Genomic DNA, 26666 nt, shown 5'->3' with positions numbered 1-26666 from the left:
AATAACCACGTGACAGCTTCTTCCATGGCTTGTAATGACTTATTTCAGCGTGTGAAAAAAACAGTAGCAAACACTAGAGGAAAAAAAAAAAGAAACTAGAAAAAAAGAAAGCAGTGTGTGAGCATCATCTGATCTGCAAGGTAACTGCTCCACCTGGCCGAGCCTCCCAGCAGTGGCCACCGCCGCTCGCAAGGCAGCGGCGAGCCTGCTCAGAGATGCAGCGTGCAGCACGCGCAATCAGGACATCTCTCAAAGGCACCAAGTCCGTAATCTACTGCAGTGCTTGGCACAGGGAGAGCAGAGGGCCTGTAGCTCTAGAACAGTCCCGACAGCCTATTTCTCTCTGCCGGAGACGGTAACAGCTCAGATGGAATAAGCATCAATTGCTTCCAGGGGAGACGTGTAAAAGATAATGTATGTTGCCTTTTTGGCAGCAAAGATTCACTGGAAGATAGTGCCTTGGAGGCTTTATTACTTGTGACCTTCAAACAGAACCGAATACATCTTATTTTCTGAATTATTCCAGCCTGTGGATACAGCATTTGATGGCCTTTCTAGCAGTATAAGAATAAAATCACACCTTCCTTGAAAAAAGAGAAGATTAGGAAGAAAAGTATGAAATTATTACATCCAAATAGAATAGAAAATTTATAGCTATGCACAGTGAAAAGGCTGCAAAGATGAGTAATTTTTTTTAATTACCTTCTACTGGACCCAAGCTCCTAAATCACCTTTGGATTTATTACAAATACAATTATCAAATGTCTGTTGAATTACCTGTTAGTTATCACCTACAGATGTAAACTGTAGCCTCACAATCACCAAAAATGAGTTTAATTAGACCTTTGTGTCACAGGCTTGCTACTCTTCTAGAAATACAAATATATACACATTCTCTCTGGAAGTATGAGAGACAACTATAGAAACCCACACTCAGAAAAATTGATTGTGAAATACAAACACTTTTTCTGGTAAGCAGGAGAACTTCTGCCTGTACACACTTACTAGATTTTTAGTTCTTACATTTTTGTTCACTTGAAAAGTTGCAGTCCTTTGTTAGAAGGAACTAAAGTTTACTTATGGTCTGTGTTCAACTGCATTTGGTGGGAAGATGGAATTCAGCTAATGAAAAAATATCCTGTTGGATAAGCTTAAAGATAATTTTATCAAAACACATCAATTTATGAAGAGTTTCTTCAGGGAGTAACTGAACTGCTTGGTTGTAATTCCCAAGTCTTTAGGACTAGCAGATCTTAACATCTCTTACCTGATTTTTACTAGAAGTTTTGAAGAAAAATACAAATGCCAATTAATTCTTTTGACACCCCACTTCTATTTCAGTGGCAACACTTTTTCAGTTTGAGAACTTAAACAGCATCAAAAGGAAACAATTTGAATTACTATTTTCTAACATGAAGGAAGGAATAGCTAAAAACACTTTGTGATCTGGCTTTACAGAAAACAGTTTTAATCATGGTGATTCAAAATGGGAGCCTTCCAGGTTTTTTGGTGGAATAATGTCCCATTTTAGGTTATCTGAAGTTCTCTCTTCTGACGTGCATCTTGAATACTCTGATCAGGTTTTCAGCTAAACATTCTTCAACACTGTTTGCTTCAGAAAAGCCACAGGTATCAAACTATCCCTTCCTTTTCTAGCAAAACTTTTCTACTCAATTACAATTAGTGTTTTTAGTTCAGTTAAGTGATTACATAAACTAAAGTTTTTTTTTTTTTTGAATGCACATCACTTGCCAAAAGATGCTAAATAAATTATCCACATCTAATTCCAAATTCATGATTACTGTCTTCTACAATCCTTGAAATTCCCCTTTAATTTGTGCTACCTGACATTTTTCATGTAGGTCCTATTTTTGCTATGTAGTGCGTAATGTGTGAAATCACAGTGGATGCAACCTTTTAAGTGAGGGAATATTTGCAGATTGCTGAGGAAAAATCTCTATTTTTGTTCACACAATTGAACAAAATTTCTTCTTTTTCTTTAAAAAACACACTAATTTGCAGGATGAGAATCTCCATAAACTGTAACCTCCCAGGAAACTTCTTCTCTCATACCATCTGAAGTCTCCTGCTGCTATCATTGGTTGAAGGGTTTTGTGATGCATTTTAAATCAAAAGTTTTTACGAAATGTCTGGATAAAGCAGTTCAGATGGACTGCGTAATGTACAAGTCCACAGCGGCCATCGTTAATCTTACTGCATATCTCCAAAGTTTCCAGCAATTACAATCTTCACTTCTAGAAATTTATTTGAAAAAAAACAATAACAGGTTTTTTTGCAGCCTTTTTTTCCATTGAGGTAGTGCTTTCCTAAAACTTTCAAAGTCTTAAATCACTCTGTAACTCATTAAGCAGATGAGCCTCATTTTCTGCAGTCAAAAACAAACAATTTCAGAGGCAACTGTGATTCTCCATAGGCTGAATTGCATTAAGATCACAGGTGTTTACAATATATTAAAAAACAAATTTTGATGGACTCAAGCTTCCTTGTGGGAACTGTTTGTTATGTGTACTTCCGAGGTGGCTCCTTCACACGTTACTGCTGTGCCATCTGCGGTTAGAAGAGGTACTTCCTGGTAAAATCAGGACTGGCCTGTAGTGGAGGAGAAAGTGCTTCTCCCCAAACTTTCTGTCCCAAATTTCATGAGCACTCATGTAAGATGAGTCAGGTGTTAAATCTGAGGCCTTGAGAACCCCAGAAAGCGAACAGACCTGCCCCCCTCCCCCCAGTGATAAACCTAGAGAAGATGATTTCCATTGCTGAGCTCTGACCTGAATTCCCACTAGGTGCCTTTTACACTGTGCTTTTAAATAACATATAGCATCAAGACTAGGATGATTCTTTCCAGTCTGTAAATAAATAATAATAATAATACAAAATGCTTCAAGGTACACAGGATAGCCTGTTTTTAGGTCTAGTTTTATAGTCTAAAGCACATCAAGCACATCACAATTTGATTATAGTAGACCACCTACTAGGCAACTTCGGTGCATTAGGTTGACTAGAGATGAATACAGATTTCTTTATCTCTGCTCTCGTACTCTAATCCCCATCTCTTCCATAATTCCAAGCTGTCCTATCTAAACCTTCTTCAAATGGCCTTTGAACATTTGTTTCCTTAAAGTTGAGCAATATCAGGGAGAATGTTCTGTGGTTAACACTTAATACTATCACTAGAAAAAAAATATTGAGGTGGAAGTGTGGAAATTTATAAATTCATTTAGCTTCTTAATCTGCACAGCTATCCATGTATTTTGTGATAAATGCGGTTTAAGTTAACTGAAATCCTCAGGCTTGTCAAAGGGGTTTTAAATTCATTTTACTTTTCCTCCTTTTGTTTGTATTCTCCTAGTTTTTGTTACCACATATATATCAGTGTACCTGAATTATAACAAAACCCTTTTGAATTCTGCATAAGAGAAGAAATTCCACAGAACGTGAATTTGGCTCTGACTGCACAGGAGCAGGTGGCACTGGGCACAATAAATAGATTTGAAATTATGTAAGTTTCTCTTCACTCCTTCAACCATAAGGACATTAACACTCGAGTCTGAGGCTCAATGTTAAATTAGATATAAAATTAAGGCACCCTCCCTGAAATTTTGCCCTAAGGGAAAATCTCCTTAGACCCAAATACCTGGCACAGCTCTTAAGAAGGCAAAATACTCAAACCTTCACAAGCATGTTTCTAATTACTGATTTTACCTTTTACTTGGACTTTTTCAGAAGGAAAGGAAATTGTGATACAGGGTAGAAACCAAAAATGATTTTTCCACCATTTTGAATCTCTGAAGCTGGGCAACTGCATACACAATGCAGGCTTGTTCCAAGCAGTTTTCTCATTACTAAAATCATCACTCCCTCTAACATGTTAGAAGAAGCTGTCATTTTCATCAGCCCATTATTTACTTAATACATAACACTAAAATTAACATTAAAAATTGGCTTGCAAGGTATCTTTAACACTTGCATGCAAACCTGTCAATTCTTCATGTTAGATATGCTTAGTCTTTTCAAAACATATTCAAGCTGACTACTAATTCTACAGTCCTTGACTTCATAGGCAGTATAAACTTTAAAATGGTAATTGAGACATCTTTTGATGAGCTGAAAGGGAGAGCAAAATAAGATGTTACCGACAGCATGTTGTTTGCTCAGCGGTAAAGTTTATGGAGTACTGCTTTATTCGGAGAAATTATTAGGTTCGGTACAGGTGGTAGGTAGATGGCACACAGTCATGATGTACAGAAAATCCATACCTATTATTTAGCAGCATCCTCTAGCCTTGAGATCTGTGAATTTACAATTGACATAGGAGCTATGGCCAACAGGGTCATTTAGTATAGAGTTTAGTTTCACCAGTAAACATTGGCAATTTTTTTCCCCTCAATAATTATTAAAACTCCTGGCATGCTGCATGTTGTGTCATTATCCCCAATATCTCATTTCCCCATCTTTACTTTTGAAAGTGGTAGTTTTCTACTTGCTTCAAGTAGTTTCCCCTCATTCTAAGCTGCATATTCTGTTTTGCTAGAGTGAACTGCAAGAGCTACTTGTTTTTAAAGCTGAATATATCCAGATCATTCATAATTCAATAGCGCTGTATTTGCTGCCAACTTTTATATCAGCAAATGTAACCACTATTGAAAAACATCCTGATGTAGTCCATTCACAATCATCTTGTTTCCATTTTGAAACACTATTTGCTTTTAACAAAGCAAATTTCATTTTGTTCTCAAATTCTGAACAGTGATTGTCATGATACACCATGTGTCATCTGCTGATTTTTCTAATCAATCTTTTATTCTGAACGTCACCAAAACTGCCTAAAACTTAGAAACTGAATTGGAAAGTGCTACTTTGCTTCTTTTGCTATCGAGTTTAATGCTTAAAATGACTCAAAGTGCCTTTTTGTTAGTCTAAATTAAGTTCTGTTTAGACATTGTACTCTTTTTCAAATATTTGAAACAGATGCTAAAATAGTAAAAGTATGATTTAAACTTTATCAGTAGATGCAAACTAGCTTTTTTTTTCCTAAGTGCATCTACCTCTTTGTTTATGCTTCTTTAACAGAAATTAGCATCTACCACCTCTGAGGCATGTGCAGAGTGCTGACCTCTGAGAACGCGAGGCTCTTATCTAGATTCCGAATATGATAGTGCATCAGTAAATTCCTGCTGTCAACTTTGTATTCCATTTTCAGATGTTAAAACTCCTATCAAAAGCATAGCAAAGGAGCAAAAAATAGCATGAAAAAGACTCTAAACTGGTGAGATGCTAAAGAAACTGATGGAGTTGTGCTTATTTATACAAAGTGAGGGTTTGGGTCTACACTATTTTCTTTCTGTTTTTAAAATACATCTAACTTAGCCTTAACCATCCAATATTTTTGGATGAATTGCCAAATCTGCAGATGGCTCTATCGGATGACCCTATAGCATAAATATTGTTCCTCCTTGCTTATTACTTAATCAATCCAGTTTCTCAGTTCTTGCAGAATTCTGATTGCTGTCTCCTGTTTTTATGTACTGCAGTGAGCTTTCAGTTCCACAACAGACCTGATGCCAAAATTCAGTGGTAAAGCTCCCAAATTCAGCTCACTTCAAATTCAGCCTCAGCTGGTGTTACAGCTTGTAAACTGAGGAACTGAATGGTTATGGCACCCTTTCTTTCCTTGGATTTCATGCTCTCCAGATGAAAGGAATTGCCTTTGAAAGGCAGGTGTGACTTGTACATGCTTTTAAATGTCCCTAAACCCAAGCTTCTGAATGATCTACAGTTCCATGCTCTTTTTTTTAACAAAATAGCCCTTAAACTTGTGTTGCAGGCTCCCTACCCTACTAGGCAGTCCCTTGCTATATACAAAAATGTGTTCATCTGACATCTGCTTTCCTTCCCTTAAGATTAAAAAGAAATATATAAGAAATTGCAGAGTTTTCTAAATTTTCTCTATAATGTAATGTATCTTATTCTGATTCCCCTGACAGTTTGTAGTGCTTCCAGAACTTACTTCTCAAAGAACTCTTCAGCAGTTCAGTCTTTTGGGAGTGCCATGTTTTGGCTTCAATTCATTCCAGCCGAAGCATGGGCAAGCATTTTGAACAGCAGTAGAAATTTATTTTGGTAAAGGGGGAATAAGCAGCATCAGGCTGCCTCCACCTTCCGCACTTCTGTAAGGTTGGGTTTAGTTCTGCTGTGGTTTCCTAGATGAGGTTGGCAGCAGGTTGCACTGAAGGTGACATTCCCCAAGTGCCATCCTCTCAGCTTGTAGTGAGGCAGCCTCATCAGCTTCTAAGAATCTAAACTCCTCAGTGGCAGAGAGGAAGCTGCCAGATATTTTGGGAATTTTCACTGTCCCTTCCCTCTTCCTGAAATGAGAGAAAGGATGAGTAATGGCAGCAGCAGCAAATGGTGCAATCTGGGTTATGTTCGTTGTAACTGAGATGCTTGCTACACCTAGAAAAGCACAGGACACAATATAATTGTTCTTCATAACAAAAGCAAAAATTAATTAAGCAGCCTCATTTTTCCAATGAATAGATAGCCCTTTGTCGCAGCCTATGCATCTGATCAATATTTTAAAAATTATGCATTTGAGAACACATGGATACACCATTTATAGTTCTTACTCAAAGACTTGGATGATCTTACAGACGTAATCAAGAAAGTTGTAAGAAATTTAACTTGCTCTACTCTTGTATGCTAATTAAACTGTTTAGTGCAGAGATCAGCATAAACAATGAATTAGCAAACAATGATGTGAGCACGGGATGATCTGTAATATCAGCACATTGATGCACAGGGCTCAGATACTGTTATTTGATTGGCAGTGCTTTATTAAGTTTTGGCAGCATTTAAGTAGACTGGGAGTGCCGTTATGAAGCTCAAGCACATTAATCCAAGCTCCAGCTCTCGTTAATACTGATGAGTGAAGGCAGTTAATTGAATTATGTATGAAGTGCTGCTGATTAAATAATATTTCACTCCTTGCTTTAGAATTAACTCTGCTTTATTAACAGCCACTGTTGTCTCTAATAGTGAATGTCAGAGGGACCTTTTCTCAGCCATCCATTTTGATTTTTTTAACCATCTGTTCAGTTTGCTTATGTATTGCTAGCTATTTCTATCATATTCTACTGACACTGGCTTTTGAAAGAACTATTTCTGTTTCTTCTGTATGCTTGTGTAATAGCGGAAAACTTATTCTGTTATAGGAAAGGCTTTAGTGGATTTTTTTTTTTGCTTCCAGTGACAACAAAAAATGATTCTACAGATTTCATAAAAATACACATTTACAACTGATGCCATCTGATGAATGAAATATAACATTAACCAAGAATTTTTATTTTACTGTTTTGCTGATTTCACTTCTTTCCACTGTTTTGAAGTATTGCATATAAAACCAGGACACACTGTTGATGAGAGGAAAAAAATAAAGCACTACTATATTATCCGGAAACAGAATCAGAGGTCACACAGAAATTGTAAAGCAGGCTTTCAGAAAATAAAATAACATCTCTCAAGAACTCTGCTGAATGCCATAACTACAAGAATTACAGTCTTCACCAGCTGGCAGATGTTCACAATTAATCTCAAAGACAAGACACCTGAAAGAGATCCCAGTTATTTAGCTGTTCAAAGACAGCATGGCAAAAGCTAATTAGGAAAGTGGCAGTAGTTTAAAAACATCAACAACAAAACCCTAACGTTGTCGAGACAGGAGTCACTCCTGGACTTGGGTGTCAAACAGCCAGATCTCAGTGTTCTCTTTCATCCTTTGCCAAGAGATGCTTGGAGTGGGCAAGTCATTGAAATTATGCTCACTGTGAAATTCGGTACAAACACGTATTAAAAAACATGGAATATAATGTGCAAAGTGTAGAAAGTCACAGTGATGAGCAGTTCTAAAATATGTAAGGCTGAAGGTCCGACAAAAAAAACACATTATTTTCAAAGCAGAAAATGCACAGCCCTGTCGGGGTCAGACCTGAAATGTTCTTAGACCAAGCCATCTGGTCATGGTCCTGTTCCTGGCCATATGTGAAAAGTTTTCAGTGAAATGAAATCTACAATAACACTGCAGTTGCAACACAAGTAACTGTGAAAGAATAGAGAAAATATTTTGAATAGTAGAAAAAAAATCAAGAATAAATTTTAACATTTCAAAACAACTGCAGTATTTTTCACTATTCCATATTACTTCATTTTCCATTTATTTCATATTTCACAACTGAGGAACAGTATTTTGGAAGTGTTGTTACGTAACAAAGCTCAGAGGAATTATATAGATAATATATATTTTTTTTATTTCTAGTGCTTACACTTTTGTGTCCCCAGCAAAATAATCCTTTTATAATTAAATTAAGTAGCTGTTTTAACTAGAAACAGTTATGGAAAACTTATAAAGTATTATTTAATTACAGTGAACCAGATATTTCTTAATCCAAACTGCAAGAAAACCTACAGTTAGGATCAGATACCAACAGCAAGGCCTCTAATTAATGCTATTTGTTGTTTTGACACCATCTTTCCCTTGGTACTCTTTTAATTACAATGTTCTAAAGGCAAATTTGAGAATGCAAATGCTGCATTTAAAACCTAGTTTCATTATATATAGATATTTTTTCCAAAAGAACTAAAATGATAAATGATCTGCGTGTACAATTATGAATAATGGAAATTTTCTGTGGATAGGGTTCTGAACACACTCAGAACCAGAAAATTTGAGTTCCTTTCTATTCACAGAAGCCATATATAATTTGTATCATAGATGCACTTAACTGATTGAGATTGAAACAAGTCCTTTCTTATATGGGGGTGAGCCATAGCTTGTGTTATGAGAGTTGGCAAGATTCAAGTTGGGGAAGTAAACCTGGTTAAATCTGATCTGAGTTAAGGGTCAGATTTCTACTAATTCACTGTGAGGCTCAGATAACAATCTCGGTGACAGTTTGTGCAAGCCTCTCAAAAACCAGAAGGACATCTATAACACTAGTTAATTGCTGGATAGTATTAATCTTCTTTCTCTCCTCAAATATGGTGCTGTCATAGCAAATTAAAAATTGACAATTCAGCTTTCATAGCACTGTGAAAACCAAAATATCATATTTATCAGATAGGAGGTCCCCATCCCTAACCATCAGTGCTTCCTATGTTTTGAAAGGTGGATTCAAGGAACCCAGAACATGGACCGAAGACGAACGTACAGAAACTAGAACATGACTGAGTCATTCCTAATACACGAAGTTTATTTCTTTTACTTTGGTAGAAGCTTATGGGAGAGCAGGATTCCCTGATGCAATAGTTTTTCCATGAAAAGGGCAATCCTGGTTGCTTAGATGTGAGGACCTTCAACACCAAGGACTATAGGCTAAGCCCTTGTAAAAGTGGATGAAATGCTTACCAATAGAGGCTAGAAGAGTGCATGTCCATAGAAGACTCAGTTGGAATTTTAAACTGCCCATGAAAATATTGATTTCAGAGTCATAGACTGAGGAACGGATGAGGGGGAGGCAGATAGCCATCTGTGGAGGAAGCTTTGCTTGTTTCTTATGAGTTCCAAAGATCATGAAGTGCTGTTGAGGCTGCCAGCTGGCATGCTGCCACGAGGCTTCTCTGTTCCATCAAACAATCTCTGGGAAGCTTGCCCATGAAATCATAACATATATCCCCAAACAAGTACCACTTAATAATTTTTCACTCTGAAAGCTTGATAAAAAGCAGGGTTTCTTTCCAAAAAAGCTCAGTCTTTTAGATCTTTCACTGTGGCTTGTGGACTTTATTTAGTCTTGCTGGCTGGGCTTGCTGGTTTGACTGGTTTTGTTAGGGACATGGCAAGGAGAGTCAGAGGACAGTTGTTGACAGTAGTACCAAAATCCCTTACTAAGGGTGTGGTGCTTTTTCCCCCATCTTTTTGGCTTACCTATCATTAATCCTTCCACATGACCTGTGTCAAAGATGATGGCTGTAGAATATCTAATGACTTCAAAAGATTCTTAGAGGGCTAGGATGCATCTACGCCCAAGCAGATCCTGGAATCCCTTCAGGACTGTGTGGGACAGGTGATGGTTTCTCAGCCTGACTGTTACCCTTTCTTTGTTTCAATCAAATAAGACTGTAGAGAGAAATGGAACCTGTTTCTTCAAAAAGATAAGTGACTCTTGAAGCTATTTTCTGTTCTCATAGCTACATTTAACACTGCTGAATTCTAATTGAACTAACTAGAGATGAGCTATCTTATAACTAAGCTGAATGTGTGCTGAGAATTTAAATAAAATGACATGAAAGATATGCAGGCATTCATCAGTGGTACCTGAAATACCTGAACATTCCTTAAGTATTTCCGATACTGTATCTTCTTGTTATTGTGTGCACTGAATGGCAATACCAATGACAGCTGAGAAACAAAACGGTATCTGAAGACCTCAGATGCACAAGAAATTATTAAGTCCAAATATTAGTTCAAAACATATGTATTTGCTTTTTGGGGTGAGACGTTCTTGGATGTTTTTCCAAGGAGGAATTTTTATTTTATTTAGGTATTTATAATCAGCTGGAAAATGGAGACTAGATTGGAAAGTATGTATTAGCCTTACCTACTATACTCATAATGTGCACATACAAATAAAAGTAGCCATTTTTATTAATCAACTTTATATTTCTATCTCATATTACTATTATTTTGACTGTGGTAGAATCAAAAAAGCAACTGCCAAACCCAAAGCTCTGATTCCCCTATAACCTTTATAATAGGGTAAATCTGAAGTAAAAATTGTGAGAAGAGACTTTGTCCCACAGACTCTAAATTTAGAAAGAGAAATACCTACAGAACACGGTGAACTCAGAAGGTGATTCATTTCCTGTTGAAGATGATTCCTAAAAGCTCAAGTATCTCCAGAAGGTCACTCCCACCTTCAGAAAACATACACAACAACTTATTTTTAGAGATCTGTAGAAATGCCTTGCCCACACAGTAAATTGGACATATGCTCTTGGATTTAGCTGCCAATTTTGTGAAAGTTTTTTTTTTTTTAAAAAAAGTCCTCTTTACTGTTTGCACTAAATACAATTTACATTTATTTCAGTCACAAAAAAATTTTGCATAAAACTGTTGCTCATGGACCTAGTAATCATGACGTTCTTGCTTTTTAGGGGGAGGGCGGGCGGGCTTGCTGGCACTCCTACAAGCACATTCTTAACTTTAGATACAGCAGCTGCAAAGGGCTACCAGATATGTTTAGGTTAAGTACGTGCTAACATGCACTGCTAAGTCAGAGTGAAAATAGGTAATTTTCTTCCTTTCCTTTGCTTTTTTTTTGCACATCATGGATATGCTGTTCCTCTCTCCAAAACATCCTATTCTCCCTTTTCTGATCAGCCCTATTGCTCTTCATTCTGCCTGCAGAGGAACACTGTGCACGGCTGGTTAGGTTATAAATGAGAGAGAAAAGATCACAGAAACTTGGCTATTTGTATCAAACGAATTACTCACAGTACTACTCTCTTTCAACATCTGTCCCTGGGAACTTTGTCTACCACAAAATCCCAGAGAGGATAACCTTTAAAAATTAAAGTATACTACCATCTTCCCTCACTCTAATGATCTTTTCTTCTTCCTCATTTATTATCAATTTAAGAAAACGTTCCTTTCATGTATGTCACTGTCTCTCTCTGAAAAGTCTCTCAAGTCCACTACTTGCATGCAATACAGAACACTCACATTTACTATCTTAATAATTTTTCAATGAGTCCTTATTTAGTGTCACCAAGAGGATTTTCTGCTGTTAAACGTTTTTAATTTCAAATGAGTGAAAGTATTTATTTTTAGTCAGTTAACTTCAATTACAGAATGCAGTATTTCACTCATAACTTTTGAGCCAGGCTCCTAAGTTGACAGCAACTGAGAGGTCTGTGTGATCTCTGCTCTCACTAGAAACATGCACCAAGTTTCTCACAGCTCACACTTCTAGAGTTGGCATGAATTTCTGTACGAGAAGGAGAAGTGGGCTTGTTTTAATTTGAAGGTTCAAAGTTTCACATTGTGTTTGAAATTCAAAAGCAGCCCAATTCCCCAATTTTAACTGTCACTGAAAGCAGTGTTTTGGATACAATGCTCTAGATTATTTCTACACTGCAGTAAACTATTTTAGAATAATATTGAGAGTAGTTTGAAGGTAGATAACTATCTCTGTGCAAAATATACAGCCTGGTACCAAAGAGCGATGACACTGCCAAAAACTAATCAGAGCAGGAATTGTTTAGAAGCAATGAGAAACAAATGGTCTAAATGTGCAGCCAAGACATTAGAAGTTTCCAAGATGACCCATCCTTTTACCTCTATAAATAAGATGGTAGGCTTTTGCCAATTATTGTTTGGCTGATGTTCAAATAGAATTATATACAGGCACATTATTGTATCCTCCAATTTACCTGTGGCTTATTTCTAGAAAGCTAACTTTTAAAAGTCCAAATCCTTTCAGGAAAATATTCACATGAAAACATAATAACTAAATAAAAGAGTGCATAAATAAGGTGACTCTCTCTTGATAACGCAGTTCTGGAAAAATGTGCATCTCAACAGTGCTTCTAGTTCTTAAAAGAAATTTTTTAGAAAATGATAATTTATTTCTGCATCTTCATGCAAAAATGCCACTTACCATTCAAGGAGACATTTATCCATCTCTCCACATCATAAAAAGTCACTAAATTAAGCTTTCTTTTATGGTATAACTTACATATGTTCTTCAACTACTAGACTAAATTTCTGTCCTAGATGTATCGTTTCCTGCTCTTGTTACATAGTTGTAAGTCTTACATAAGGAGTGCTACAGATAACTGTCTTGCATATCAAACACCTGAGTGTTAAATGTTAGAAATGTTTGAATTCTATAAATGTGCATACATATATATCTATATAAAAATATACACGTATGCGAGCACTCACAGCACCCCAACTAGAGTCACATAGTAAAGTAGGTACTTCTGAGATGTAACTTGGGGGGGGGAGCCCCAAAGCCTAACATAAATACTAGAATAAATAAAAGAATTTAAAATGTTAAGAGGTTAGTGAAATTTCATATTATGATCTTCTCTGGGCTTTGGTATTTTGGCTTGCACTAAACAGTAGCTGCATTTGTTTGGGGTTGTTTTAGAGGGAGGAAATACATGAAACAGAACTTGACCTATTTGTGTAATGTCTAAAGATAGTTATTTCTGCTTATTCTTTAGACTAGGTGTGTTTTTGAGCTCCACCAGGCAGTTGAATGTTTCTCCTGAAGCAGTGGGCACTAACAAAGGCTCAAGATGAAAAATCCAGCTGACCTTGGGAAAACGTTAGGCTATTTAATCTTAAAGTGAATGCAGAGTCCAGACAAGGAATAAACTTAGGCATTAACTCAGACAATGAGCAGATGCACACAGATTTGGGAATATGTCCATTCACAATATGAAATTCTCTATATATTTAACAGTCACTTCCATGCAAAGTATGCCAGGGAGGGAATAGAAAGCAGTGGCACTGTGAGATTACCAATAGCCATTTGGAATTGAGGCATGGTGTCATCTTGGAGTTGCTGCAAATATCTATCAGGAAGTAAAGAGGCAAATTAGGGAGTGAAAACACACCAAATTTAAAGATTTTGAATAGGATACTGGCATCTGGTTCTATTTGTTACAGTCCTGCTGTGCTGCAGAAGAAAAGCACTTCACTAAAATGTGAATTTCCTTGTATTTTTAATGGAGAACCTGTGCAGTTCAAGATGGGTTTAGAAGTCGCATTAGTAAAACCTGTATATCTCATCAGACTGTATGTACTGCAGTTGGTGGGGCTTTCCTCTACTGACATAAAATCAAGATAGAAGCTCCTATGCTACTCCTTTTGTCTTTAGTATAGAAAAGCATGACTAAAAGGTTTATTTACTGTCCTTATCCAGGGGGATAGCATATGGCAGGGCTTCTGACAGCTATTCCGTCTATAAAAGCACAGGGATCACACAGAACACTAAGAACTGGTGCCCCCTTTTAGTCCCCAATCCTGCAAATGCATAAGTTTACAAGATTTAGGACAGTATTTCTCTACAAAGGCAGAAGTAACACAGAGGGTAATATACTGTAGTTTAATACGGTTTGGAAAATGCGACTGTAGCTGTGTAATTTGTAAGCAAAAATACATCTTTAAAACACTTGTGAAAATATTTCCTTATTAAAGCCAGCTGACATTATTCCAACAGCTTTGCATTTAAGAGCCTGCAACTAAGCATCCCCTCTTCTCCAATTATGAACAGCATGCTCCACAAAACTCTTGCTCTAAATATACAGCCCAGGAACAGTAGCATGTATTAGCCAGTGTAACGTGCCCTTATGTACATTATGTGTGCACACCAATGCAAGCTTATGTTGCAGAACAAGGTCAAGCAGGAAATTGAAAATTAAATGCCAGAATCTCAGTAATGGCTTCCTGAAGGGCACGTTAAAAACAGTTTACCAGAAATCTTTCCAGACAGAGGCAAGAAGCAAGAACACCTTTCTCTTGAACTTGTTTCTTCTGCTTATACTGCTTTAATGTCATTTAACTTCCTCTAGATTTCCCTTTAATAGCTGCTGGCTTTTGGGAGGTAGGGTTAACTCACATTTCAGCTATTTGCCCCTCTCTCAACCCTTAAGGCAACAGAAAACACTCTTCCAAGGGCTAAAGCTCTCATTTAAAGAATGATTTAGATGCTTTGGAACTTTACAGCCAGAATTATAATAATGGTCTTTTAGGCACTAATGATCAGTTTGTGCCTACTGGGATCTTATTTTCTTGCCTATGCATGTTGGATGCCTAATTCCCAGAGCCTTTTGGAGGGAATTGTGTATCTACTTAGCTCCTTTTCCTTGGCCAGTCATTTACATTTTAAAGCACTTAAATACAGTTTGTAGATCTTGCCATCAATCTTAAAAAGCCAGTGGGACTTAAGACTGCTAAACCAGTTCTGGAAGTGGAAACTGTTAGAAAAATTTATTCTATATGTTTCAACTGGACTTTCTGAATTGAGAAGCATTGTTTATAAAACTGAGCAATTTTTCTCTCCAATATTTTAAAATATTCATGTTCTGGAGCTGCTTTAAGTCTCTTTCTTTACAATTTAGTAGTTTTTTTGGTTGACTTTGGATACACCATCTACATATATGTTAAGTACTCACTGTAATTAATGGATACAAATACTCATGACCTAATGTGACTAACTGGAAGAATATCTGTATTAGCTACAAATATTACACATACCTCTATATTCTTGTTTAAGTGTGTATTGGTGCCTGACTAAATGCACTGTTAATTGAAAGAAGGCTGTAAAAAGAGTAGTTACAGAAACTAGCAAGGAAGGAGAAACAATGCTAAGGCAAATGGAAACCTCAGCTTCATTAATATAGGCAAAAAGCTTCACTTCTTTCAATTCAATCCAATTTTGCCACTTTACCTAATATCTTTCTTTGGTCATCTCCAAACTTCTACCTTTGAGTGGAAGTTTTAAAAGTGTAGGAAGAAAGACCCTATTTCTGCTTACAATTCTTATTTCTTATCTCAGCCACATACATAACCTTCATTGTCATCTTAATTTTTTCCCTCTTAGCTAATATTTTGTTTAAATTAGGCATAGTATTTGCATGAAAAATGCTGTAAAACATGTTGGGATAGACTGTTTAAAAGTCTGTAGCTAAAAATGAATTTGTACTGGGCAGCTTTCTGAACTGGGAAACTATATCTAAGCAATCAACAGCAGTGAGAATAACCTGTCTAGGGCCCTGTGCCACATCCTGTTCAAGTCGGTGGAAGGAATTCCACTGACTTCACCAGGCTCTGGAGTAAGGTACCAGCTCCTTACCACTAGTCTCTAGAATTATGAAGCCACAAGTCTTGCCTCAAAGCAATATGCCCATAAAGGTTAAATTACAACGAGCAATAAAATCTTGAGCGACTAGTTTCTCTATAACTTTAATTTATGCTCCTGTTAACCAATTTAAAATGTACATTAAAATACTGGGTAATTCTAAAGACGTCAGTATCTGAATAATAGAACCTGGTGAGGGCATACAATATAAGTGTTTCAGCTATATCCTATTAAACTTCAGGCATTTATTTCCCCTTTATTTTAGGAAAGCCTGATTTAGAAGTAGGAAGAAGAGCTATTTGAAGATGCCCAACTGCTGGATAGGAAAAATTAAATGGAATCAGAACTCACTTCTGAGAAATTGCCCGATATGCAATACCGAATAAATATTCTGTAGCCATAGATTGTATAGTTTAAAAATATAGGCTCAAAAAGGTTGACTACATTGTCAAGGATGCCTTTTCCTACGTTATCTGCTCTATCTTCAGTCATACAGAGTAGCAAAATCTTACTGTTCTAAATCAAGAATAAAGCTGGGCATTAACAACCCTTCACATTTGCATGTTGTAGAAGGGCAGCTGGCCCATGATATGGCTTTCACTGCATCTGACTGATGATTCAAAGGAGCAGTTCCTCCCTCAGAACAGAAAATCCTATTCATCCTATTCTCTCTTAGTGGATTCAAGCTAGAAATAGGTTTATTCCTTCTGTTCAGCCCCTCCTCTGCATGAGAAATGAAAGATACACTAATAAATGTGATACATAGAAAAAGCACATTATTAATGCAATAGCAGTGTAAATATTCTAGAAGAAAAGTGATGTAGGCTAAACCACACAGCTGTGTATGTATGTAATTTCACTCAGAGTAAAGAAGTTGGAGAGATATGCTTTATATATACACATATATATATTTTTTTAATCGGTATTTACAAAATTGTGTTCCTCTATGTTTTTAAAGAGCCAGTTTCTGATGCCTTCATTGAAGGGACACAGCACTTGAATTAGCAGGTAATTCCCACTGTTTTCACTGGGGCTTTTTTCAGATGAAAATAATAGCCCAAGATTTTTTAAAACTTGCAGAAATAGGCATTTGTACGAACTAGTCCAACTAGACTTACTTTCAAATTATTCTAGTGTAAAAATAAAATAAGCTTTGGATTTTAGAGACATTGCAAAACTGAATGTGACCATAGTATCCCTTGTAAACAAGGAAGAACAATTTCATCTTCTCACCATCTGATCATTTTACTGAAATGTCACAGTTTAAATGCTAGGTTTCAACCTTGGAGTTTGTTTTTAAATCAAAACACAGTGGCTGTGTGATAGGCTGGTGCTTGCCCTGTACATATCACCCTCCTTCCTCTTCAACAGTATTGAAATTACAACAGATACTACAAGATAATGCCAAAATTCCACTGAAAATAATCACATAAATTTCTTCAGCTCTATTAGAATGCACACAAATATGGACAATACATACAGAGATGATCACATTTTCATTCAGTTTTGAGATAGGTGACAGTGCCATCTCATCAGCCTTTGAAATGAAAAATCTGGCAAGGCGCATGAAGTAAGCGTGCTAAGACCAGCATGCCTGTCCTGTTGGCTAGTGTGCCTTCTTTGTGGGGTAGTCATATGACTTCATTTTAGGGAGCAGAACACCTAGGTTTCTCCCAAAGGAAAGAACCTGCAGGAGCATCTTTTTTTCAGACAACAGCTTAGGGACCCCAGGCAGACTAGCCTGATGACATGGGTACCTGCTGGTTGGTTAATACTCCTGTGGCCTCCATACTGTAACTTGAGCTCAGTGAATCCATCTTAATATTTGTAAAATGACTTCTCTGTGTGAAGATCTTCATTTTTCAAGTGGCCCCCACACCCAAGGCTTCTGGCTATTAAAAACATACAAAAGGTAAATTAGAGAGAGGGCCTAAACCAGGTCCTACAAATGTGGGGGGACAGAGGGGACATCTATCAGCATGATGCTCTGGTGTCAAAGTGAACAACTTGCAGTGTGACCTGGTTATTTTGTGCTGCATACTTCAATATTTTTCTTTTGAACAGATACTGAAAGGCCGCAGGCTGCGGGCTTGTCTCTGTGCACTTGTGAATTACAGCAGTGCCATTTGCACAGCTGTAGTTAACGACCTGTCAGGTTTCCCATTATGATGTTACGCTGTTATTTTCAGGGTTTATGTCCTGACTATAAAGTTGGTGACTGCTTGGTTTGGAAACACTAATGCATTTTTGTACATTTTATAAATACAAAATGAAAAAGTGCCCAAATATAAAACCACATTCTCTTCAGGAAGGAAGAAGTGACATTTTAAAGTAATATTTTCACTAGTGGAAAAAACAATAATGTTCACGAAGCTTCCTTTTTTGGCAAGAGAGGTTAACTATAATGCGATTTACAGCTCTGAGCAGGGTCAGCAGGTAACCAGAAATGCATTAAGTAGGTGACTGTATTTTATGGTGAGTTTTTCTGTGACAGATAGTAAATCTCTCAGTGACCACAAACAGCATGTGCCCAGAAATATGTGGTGGGGTGATGTTATGCAGTAGCTATATTTCAATGTGTGTAACAACAGTAAAGTTTCTTCAAATAATCATTCCACTTGTTCTTAGGCAGGCAGATAGGGCAAATGATGAGCACAGATTCTGCTTCTGTACGTGTTCAGTGGATTCACGGTTCAGTGAATTCACAACTGACCTTTTTACAGAGGTGTTACAAGAGAAGGAAGTTTTCACTGAGTACAAATGAGTGGTTTCAGGCTATCAAGTCAATAGCAATCCCATAATTGAAGAGTCTAAATTAATCCTACACATACACAACTACAGTCCTTTCAGAACTAAAGCTCTTGCAGGCTACTGAATAAATATTATAACAATCCTCATTCCATATTTCTAATGTAAATCATAGCAGTCTACAAGGAAAATATTTGCATACTATATGATTTACCACCCTTCAGGTAACAGCCTGATTTGCTTTTCTTTTTGATCTATTCCTCCATTAGACAGGCAGCTGGATTTGACAGAGTATTTCTTTGTAAGTAATAGTAAATCTTTCACTGACAACAAATAACAAGTGGCCATAATTGGAGTAGTAGGGTAATCTTATTTCTCAGAAGTTTATTTTAATCATAGATTTAATCACAGATTTCCTCTGTATGACTTGGCACATCCTACCCTAATGATAGTAAATTGTACTAATGTGATGCAAGAGCTGAAAACTGCATGCTGTAGTAACAGGCTGGGCTCATCACCCACACAGCAGTCAGGAGAAATCCCCCTCAAGTCACTCCAATATCCCGATGTAAACAGCCTCATCAATTCCTAACTGAGAGTCACAAACTTTAATCGTAGTACACTTAAACTATACTTCTCTTCATCAAGGCACTTTACAAAAGTAGTTTTTATAAGTGAGAAAATGACATGAAGAGTGGGGAGGCAACCTGCTCCGTGTCACCCATTAATGTTGTTTCCATGCTAGCCTTTGATTCCTCATCTCATCCCACATAGACTTACGGGAGAGGTAACTAAACAAACAAGCTGAAGCGTCCTATTCTAAGCAAAACCGAAGAGGATACACTCATCTTGGTATGGGGAACCCCTGAAAGACCACAGAGGAGGAATTGCTAGCTTTTCACTTTTAACAGGTTCAAAGGGCTGGAATAATATTTCAAAAAAATGAGTTTAATTTGCAGAAAGAACAGTTACTTAACCAACAGTAACTGTATGTCTTCAAGATTCTGTAACCCTCGTAGAACCCACAGCAAGTAGGACAGCAGATGTTTTTGGATAGTACTCCCTATGCTCCTATTTGAGGGCATTAATGACAAAATGACAACTACCATCTCTTAAATTTCCTCCCAACTAAAAGTTATAGTTGCCATGCAAATTGTGGTAGCCCTGCAAACTACAGCTGTCTCAAAGAATCAGTGCAATGTAGTTGTTCTTTCTTATCACGCATGTTGGTGTCACGGTGAGGTATCTAGTAAGCGTAACTAGATACCTCAGGATAGCAGGAAAGAGGCATTTCAGCTTCATCAATCAAATAGCAGTTGGAGTACTGCTGTTCCCAAACTGGCATCTGACCTAACCGCTAAGTGTGAGATACAATACTTGACAAGGATCTGCAGACTACTGCCTTGAAGGTCTTCCACATTAGCACATTTCTGAAGCAGAAAGGGGATACTGCTTGTGTCCTAGCAGGAGGAGCCTGCACATTCAGCAAGAGAGGTACTAGACAGCTGGTAACACAGCAAGATGCATCATGCTATCCAGTGCAGTTACTTGTTATTAAGAGAAGGCTTGACCTTTGCAGTGCCTGACTGTGGCTAGAAATACACAGGGAGACGAGGGATCATTTGGTGCCATCAGTATGATAATGTGTAGTCCCAGATGCATCTGTTACTTGCAATTTTTCTTCTTTGGATACCAACTGTAACTTAAGAGGGGAAAAACAAAACAAAGAAAGGTAATAGGTTATGAGGGGAAGAGGGATTCAAGACCACATTAGTAAAGAACTGTGGTCCAACCCCAACTTTGGCAAGGTTTAAAATCTGAGATTTTCGAGTTCTTTGGTATGCCCCTCTCCAATGTGTTTGTTTATTTTGCTGAAGGAGTGAAAGATATGAAGGAAGTTTAGGAAAACAAGTATTCAGAATGTTTGCAAAATGGTGGCAGCCTCGAGGCGTATGCAAGACTTACTCTATTCAGAAGTATTTAGTCTCAACATAAAGGCTGTTATACAGGGGTCTGTGCAAAGGAGTAGGAAGCAGTGAAGATAATGACCTGTTGTCTTCCATGCATGTTAAAAAAGCTCCTGTAAAAGGATAATCCCCAATCCTAGGTTTCTCAGTCAAGTCGCAAGGGGGCTACAGGAGTCAAATCACAGTGCCTCCAGCTGTATCAGATGTTGTGAAGGAGAGAAGGCCCAAGCACGGGCGGGCGGAGAGAGCTGCTGCTCCTCTGAGTGCATTCCCTGGAGGCCTTCTGCCAGGACACATCTTCTGCAGTCAGACTGCCCTGGAGAACTTTGCATGTAATGTCCTGAGGTCTCCTACATCCTCTGCACTGCCTTAGAATTTTGTAGTCTTTTTTCAGTGCTAGAGAGAACTAATGGAGAAGTGTCCCAGCAATTTATGCTGGTAAAGAGTGCAGGTTATTTCCTTCTGATTAAAAAATATGTTACCTGCTATTATCAAGCATAAAGCATACAGAGACAGCAGGTTATCTTTGACCCTGCCTATTAAGCATGAACTTAAACTCCCCACCACTGCAACTTCAAAGGGGCACATGCCATAAATAAAGAGGAGTCTTATATGACTATATCCAACGTCATCTATTACAACTTTTAAATCACAGTTTGAACAAGATAATGTGACTAACACACATTTATCCATCAATCTCCTGTTTTTACTCCCACCAGCTTCTAAAAATTTCTCTTTGCCCATCACACTTTGCATCTCTGGATAAAACACCACTTACAAAGCTGTAGGTGTAGTTTTTCTTCCTGGCCTGAGACTGACCATAGTTACTAATTCAGGAAACAGAAAGCTTCTGCAGTTGTCTCAGAAAGCTTCTAGAGAGACTCCTAGGTAATACAAAGCTAGCTAGAAACTGGGAAAAAAATTAGAAGAAAATTTTCTGCACAGACTGCAAAGCATTTGCAGAAGCTGGATGTAGCTTAAAAAAGAATACAGAACAACCCCCCCCCCCCAAAAAAAAAAAAAAAAATCAGCATGTTCCTAGTTAATGCAGCCATCTCTGTAAGGGCTAGTCACTGCCCACAAAAACAGTCTATCAGAAATAGCAGCAAACAAGCTATCCTACCAGCCAAAGTGGTTTATGCCTTTGAAGCTTGTTTTGCACTTCTTACATGATGATGAGAGTTCAGGATTCACTTTGGTTTGGCAACTCTAGGGAAAGACTGCTAAAAATATTTTAAGGAAAAGCCTGCTTAATTACGTAATCCTTAATCCTGCTTAATTACTAAGAGTTACTGGACATACAAAGACTATTGGACTACAGCCAGATGAACAAACACCTTGTATGTTCTTACCTGTACTTGGTAAGAACATGCCCGTGAGACAACCAACGCACCCCTACCGCACATCCTAGAATGTCATTAAACTGGCACTTTTGTTCAACAGCCACTGGCAGCAATTTCTTAAATGAATTTTAAAAATCTCGTTTCTCACATATATAGCTTCACATTGATATAAACTTTGATATTTCCACCATTGCTGTGACTTGCTATTGAAAGAAAACATTGCAAATCACTCAGAATACCTCATGTTATTTCTCCATCTATTCAAGAAAGCAAGCAAATTCAGATTTATATTAAAAACAGGTAAACGAATGAAACGACTGCAAATATTTACATTTTTTTAAAGCTTGGTGTGATCTGAAATCCAGAGACATATATTAAGATTGTTAAATATACTTCTTGTTATAAAGAAGTATAGCATAGTTCTATCAGTAATATCACTGGCTTGCCAAGGAATACTTCATCAGCCAGTAAAATGCAAGTATGTGCATAACAAGAGGCTCTGTCTGAAAAATCCAACCTATGAAAGCATTAGTCTGGAAAACTCATTTAGTTCATAGTACCCATAACTTACTTTCAAACTGGCCAAATCTTGCATCACATGGAGTTGTACTTACTTGTGAAAGAACAGTATCATGCAGAGCCATAAACAGGTTTTAATATACTAAATTTAACTATTTCTCATATTTAATTTCAGGAACAAATCAAACCTTTGAGGTACTAGTTACTCTCCAATCAGACCCTTTACATTTTTATGGAAGATTCCAATTTACAGACTCCTTCTGATAGTCTCAGTAATCACAACGGTGCTACAGAAGTGAGAAAGGGCAACAGAACCGGTCTCTCAATTGAAATCTCAGTTAGAATTTGTAAGATGAGCAAATTTTTCCATACCCGATTAGAACTAAGCCCACTAAATGTCTCCCTTCAAGGGTTTTCCTTTTTTTCCCTTTTGTTGCAAGTTAAAAGCAGTCAACTCACCTGTTCCTTGCTACCCTGATATTATGGACTGTATCAGTAATTGATTCAAGTGAGATGATGTTTTTTTCATTTACAATTGTATTTAAGTCCCATGCAAAAATACAAAAAAAAACCCCCTGATTTCCTCTCTAGTTACATGATTTGTAAACAGTCAGGTTTTGCAAAATCACTGAAGGAAGCAAGAATCATGAAAAAAAATTGGTGCAAAATTTTTACTACTTTCAAGCTGTCCTTAACTGACAAGTAAAACTGAAATATTATACATACTACATTAAGTTCCAATCAATAAGTGAATGATTTTGAGAAACTACACTCTATCACTCTGCAGAAACGAAGTGTTGAGTACTAAAAGAAAAAATACCATTATTGTTCCAATAAATAATTATATATGGCTGGTTAATTCTTCAGAGCTGGCACCACAATGAATGATTTTGAAGAGTATGTGCAGACTGTTTAAAACACTATTGTGGCTCAGACAGCACCATGTTTTCACTGACAAGCAAAATGCACCAGACGGTGAGCAATGCTGCAGCCTCCTAAAGTCTCCAAATAAGACTAGGAAAAAATACTATCTTTAAGTACAAAGGGAGCTATGCAGGAGTAGCAATCAGTAGCTTACATTTTGTATTATGAAGGCAACCTAAGTGCTTTGGTCTCAATGTATGAAATAGACCCTTATGTGACTGGAGGACAGCATAGTATATGAGCCCACACAGGAGAAACTGGGGACGCTAACCCTGCCTGCCTGGGCCGTAACAAAAGCTCGTGGGGATAGCAGGAAGTTTGTAAATAAGGTTCTGACACTTATGATTGTTACTGCCCTTTATTTCAAGCTTCTTTTTCCTTGTAAATCATTATCAAATTCATGTGTTTCTTTCTTGGAAAATCACAGTGCTTCACAAAGACTACTATGTATTCCTTTTGGGTCATTCTAGTTTTGCCAGTTGGTCTATGTTAGGGCATAATCCCATCAACATCATCCTAGAAAATGGCAGATTTGGGGATATATAGTAAAGTATGGTTTGACTTTATAAAATGCTCAGACACAAATCTGTGCAGGATCCAGAGCATTAGTTAGGACTTAAACATATCCAAAACAGAATATTAAACTGAAAAATCTATGGGTGGAATATTCTAACCTGGGCAAATTGTGATATACTCCTGAATGCATACTTAGACAACAATAGATGAAAGAGGACTTGGTGGTTCAAAATAAGACACTGAATTTGCACTAACGTAGGCAAAGCCAACACAGCCCAAGGCTATGACAAAGTCTGGCAATTCCTGCAGGAGTGTTTTATATTATTATTATTTCCAATCAGTCATCTGTCTGCCGGCGGTTAGTGACACTGAGCAGCTAAAAAGCTGTTTCATGTCAATCATATTAGCTTAAACAGACAAGATGTCAGTTTTGTACTGCAGTGACAGGGACTTGGACAAATATGGCTTCCTAGTGTCTTTGGAGGTGGTAACTTCCAGCCCAGGGACAGGACGAACAGCTGGAGAAAGGTAACATCTTAGCATATGGCTACAGTTGTTTGCTTCAGTGCACATCAGTCAGAACCTTCAGCTACAGCTACAGGTCAAAAGCAAAATAAAAATAAAAATAAAATAAAAAATTACCAGCCTAAGAACTAGTAAAATCTTGGAAAAATGAAAGGATACAAACAGAGAGCAATTGCTGACAGAAAGAGGTAGCTGAGTTAAGGTTTCATCTTTTCTTCCCCCTCCCCACCCTCATTTCTTGTTTCTAAAACAAGAATCAGTGGCAGCTTGCAAGCTACGTTTCTGTTTCATTGTTTTTTCTTTTTTCATACATTCTTAAATTTGTAGAAATGGCATTTTTTAGAACTTCCACATCAGATAAGTAAATTCATCCACTAGTAATACCACCTTTCAGCTCTCCCTTTCTTTTTTCTACACGCAGAACACACACTTTCATAAAGTACCATAAGGTTATTTTTAAGTGAGAGAAAACAAGACTGTCATCAAAGCAATCTGTCTTTTCCTGAAGATGGCCATGGTCTTTGCAGGATAAATTGAAAAAAATCCTTGTACCACTCTGTATAATGTGTTGTTCAATACTTACGTACTTCCTATCTTTGCAATGGATTGAGAAAAGAAAGCTATACTAAAGCCAGTGAAAAAACAGTGAAAAAACTAAGATTTTAGACTTGTACTTACCTGGAACAAAGCTTCCCTGGACCACCTCCTTATAAGCCCACCAGCCTTCATGGATTTTTGGTGAATTTTGTTGAGCTAAAAGAAATAATAGGAGAAATAATAAAATTAAGGCAATGTATTGGAAATATTTAATTGAAAGAACTTTGGAAGTTCTAAAATAAGTGTGTCATTTCTACAAAAGAGCCATTCCTCAACTTCTCGAGGGATATCTATTCAGTTTATTGAACTGTGCTAAGTATCTGTACCTTGAAGTAAAGTCACACCTTGTCTCTGTTTTTCAGACAGCAAATCGTAACTCAGCTTCCAAAGAACTTATCATTGAATTTAAAAATTCAGGTAGAAAGTGAAGATCTCTAGCACTATTGATGGTTTCTGTGCTAGTCATAAATTTAATATGGAATAAAAATGCAGAGAACAAGAGTGTGCCCGTATACAGTAGTCAGTATCTGAGTCCAAGTTCTGTGCACTGTGAGGCAAGTTCTCCCCTTCATTTCCCAAGGAAACGGATAATCCTTCTCCAGTAATCTATCACTTTGAATGGGAAGAAGTGACAGAATGAACTGCAAGCAATAGCTGTGTCTGTATCTGCTTTCCCTCTTATCCCATGTCCTTCGAGTTCCAAAAGCAGAACCCCAAAGTGTAGCCCCTGGCTTCATAAATTATTATTTTTTATTTATTTTTTTTTGCTAGTATTTTGAAGACTATAATGATAACAATCTAACTTTGGGTGAGGTTTGCTCCTGGTGAAACTGTTCTTAAAAGACTTCTCTGAATTCCTGAAAGGCTAAGAGCAGAAAGGCCACGGTCAGTCAGTTTATTAGTCATAAGATCATTATTTGTCTTCAGCATCTTGAAGGAAATTGAAATGGACCAAATTTTATAGCTAAAATATAAAATCTCTGTTAATAGAAAATAAAACATTCAAAGGGCACACAGATACACAGGAGGATAAACTTACATCTGATTTCCAGAAGATGGGTTAGAAGAACAGAGCCAATAGGTAAATATGTTCGACTTTCACTGTTTGATGTTTTCATGCTTAAAGCAACTCCCTCACTGAGCTATAGAAATCTTAGCTATCTAGTGTATCTTTAGCTTTTTTATAAGCTACTAGACTCTACCAAGTCTAATAGTTTTTTGGGTTTTGTTTTTTGGGGTTTATCAGCTTTTTGCTGCAGTTTCATTTCTGGTCAGATATTACATTATATACAAAAGACACAATTATCCCAGGAAAAACTCTATCAATCTAATAAAAATTGTTGTCATTAAAAATCACAAAGAGGATGTGACATTCAAACTAAAAAGGATACAAAACGAGAACCATTACATATTTTTTATCAGTAACAAAACGATGTTCATGATTTAACTGACTGTAAATTGCAGAAATCAAAGTAAAGCTGAAGTTAGTTAAACATCCTGACAGAAGGACCAACACTTTCTGCTTACCAGAAATCCAAACACACACTACTGAACTGGGATGCCTGTGGATGCAGAATTCTCCTTGCAGTACTGATGCTCGTTCCGTTGACTGAATGATGACATGTTGAACAGACAGGACT

At 37.2% G+C, this 26666-nt stretch overlaps 1 protein-coding gene across 1 annotated transcript in view; it reads right to left on the bottom strand.

Annotated features, from left to right (window-relative positions):
* Nucleotides 1-26666, bottom strand: part of CA10 (carbonic anhydrase 10) — a 196728-nt gene that overhangs the window by 135182 nt on the left and 34880 nt on the right. Inside the window, exon 4 of the mRNA XM_062591662.1 lies at nucleotides 25108-25182. Within this exon, the coding sequence (XP_062447646.1) occupies nucleotides 25108-25182 (75 nt within the window). The remainder of the gene's footprint in view (nucleotides 1-25107; nucleotides 25183-26666) is intronic.

Source organism: Rhea pennata, chromosome 19 (assembly GCF_028389875.1).
Source record: "Rhea pennata isolate bPtePen1 chromosome 19, bPtePen1.pri, whole genome shotgun sequence".
Classification (NCBI taxonomy): Eukaryota; Metazoa; Chordata; class Aves; order Rheiformes; family Rheidae; genus Rhea; species Rhea pennata.
Note: the sequence above shows the minus strand (reverse complement) of the source record. Positions and strands in the feature narration are given on the sequence as shown.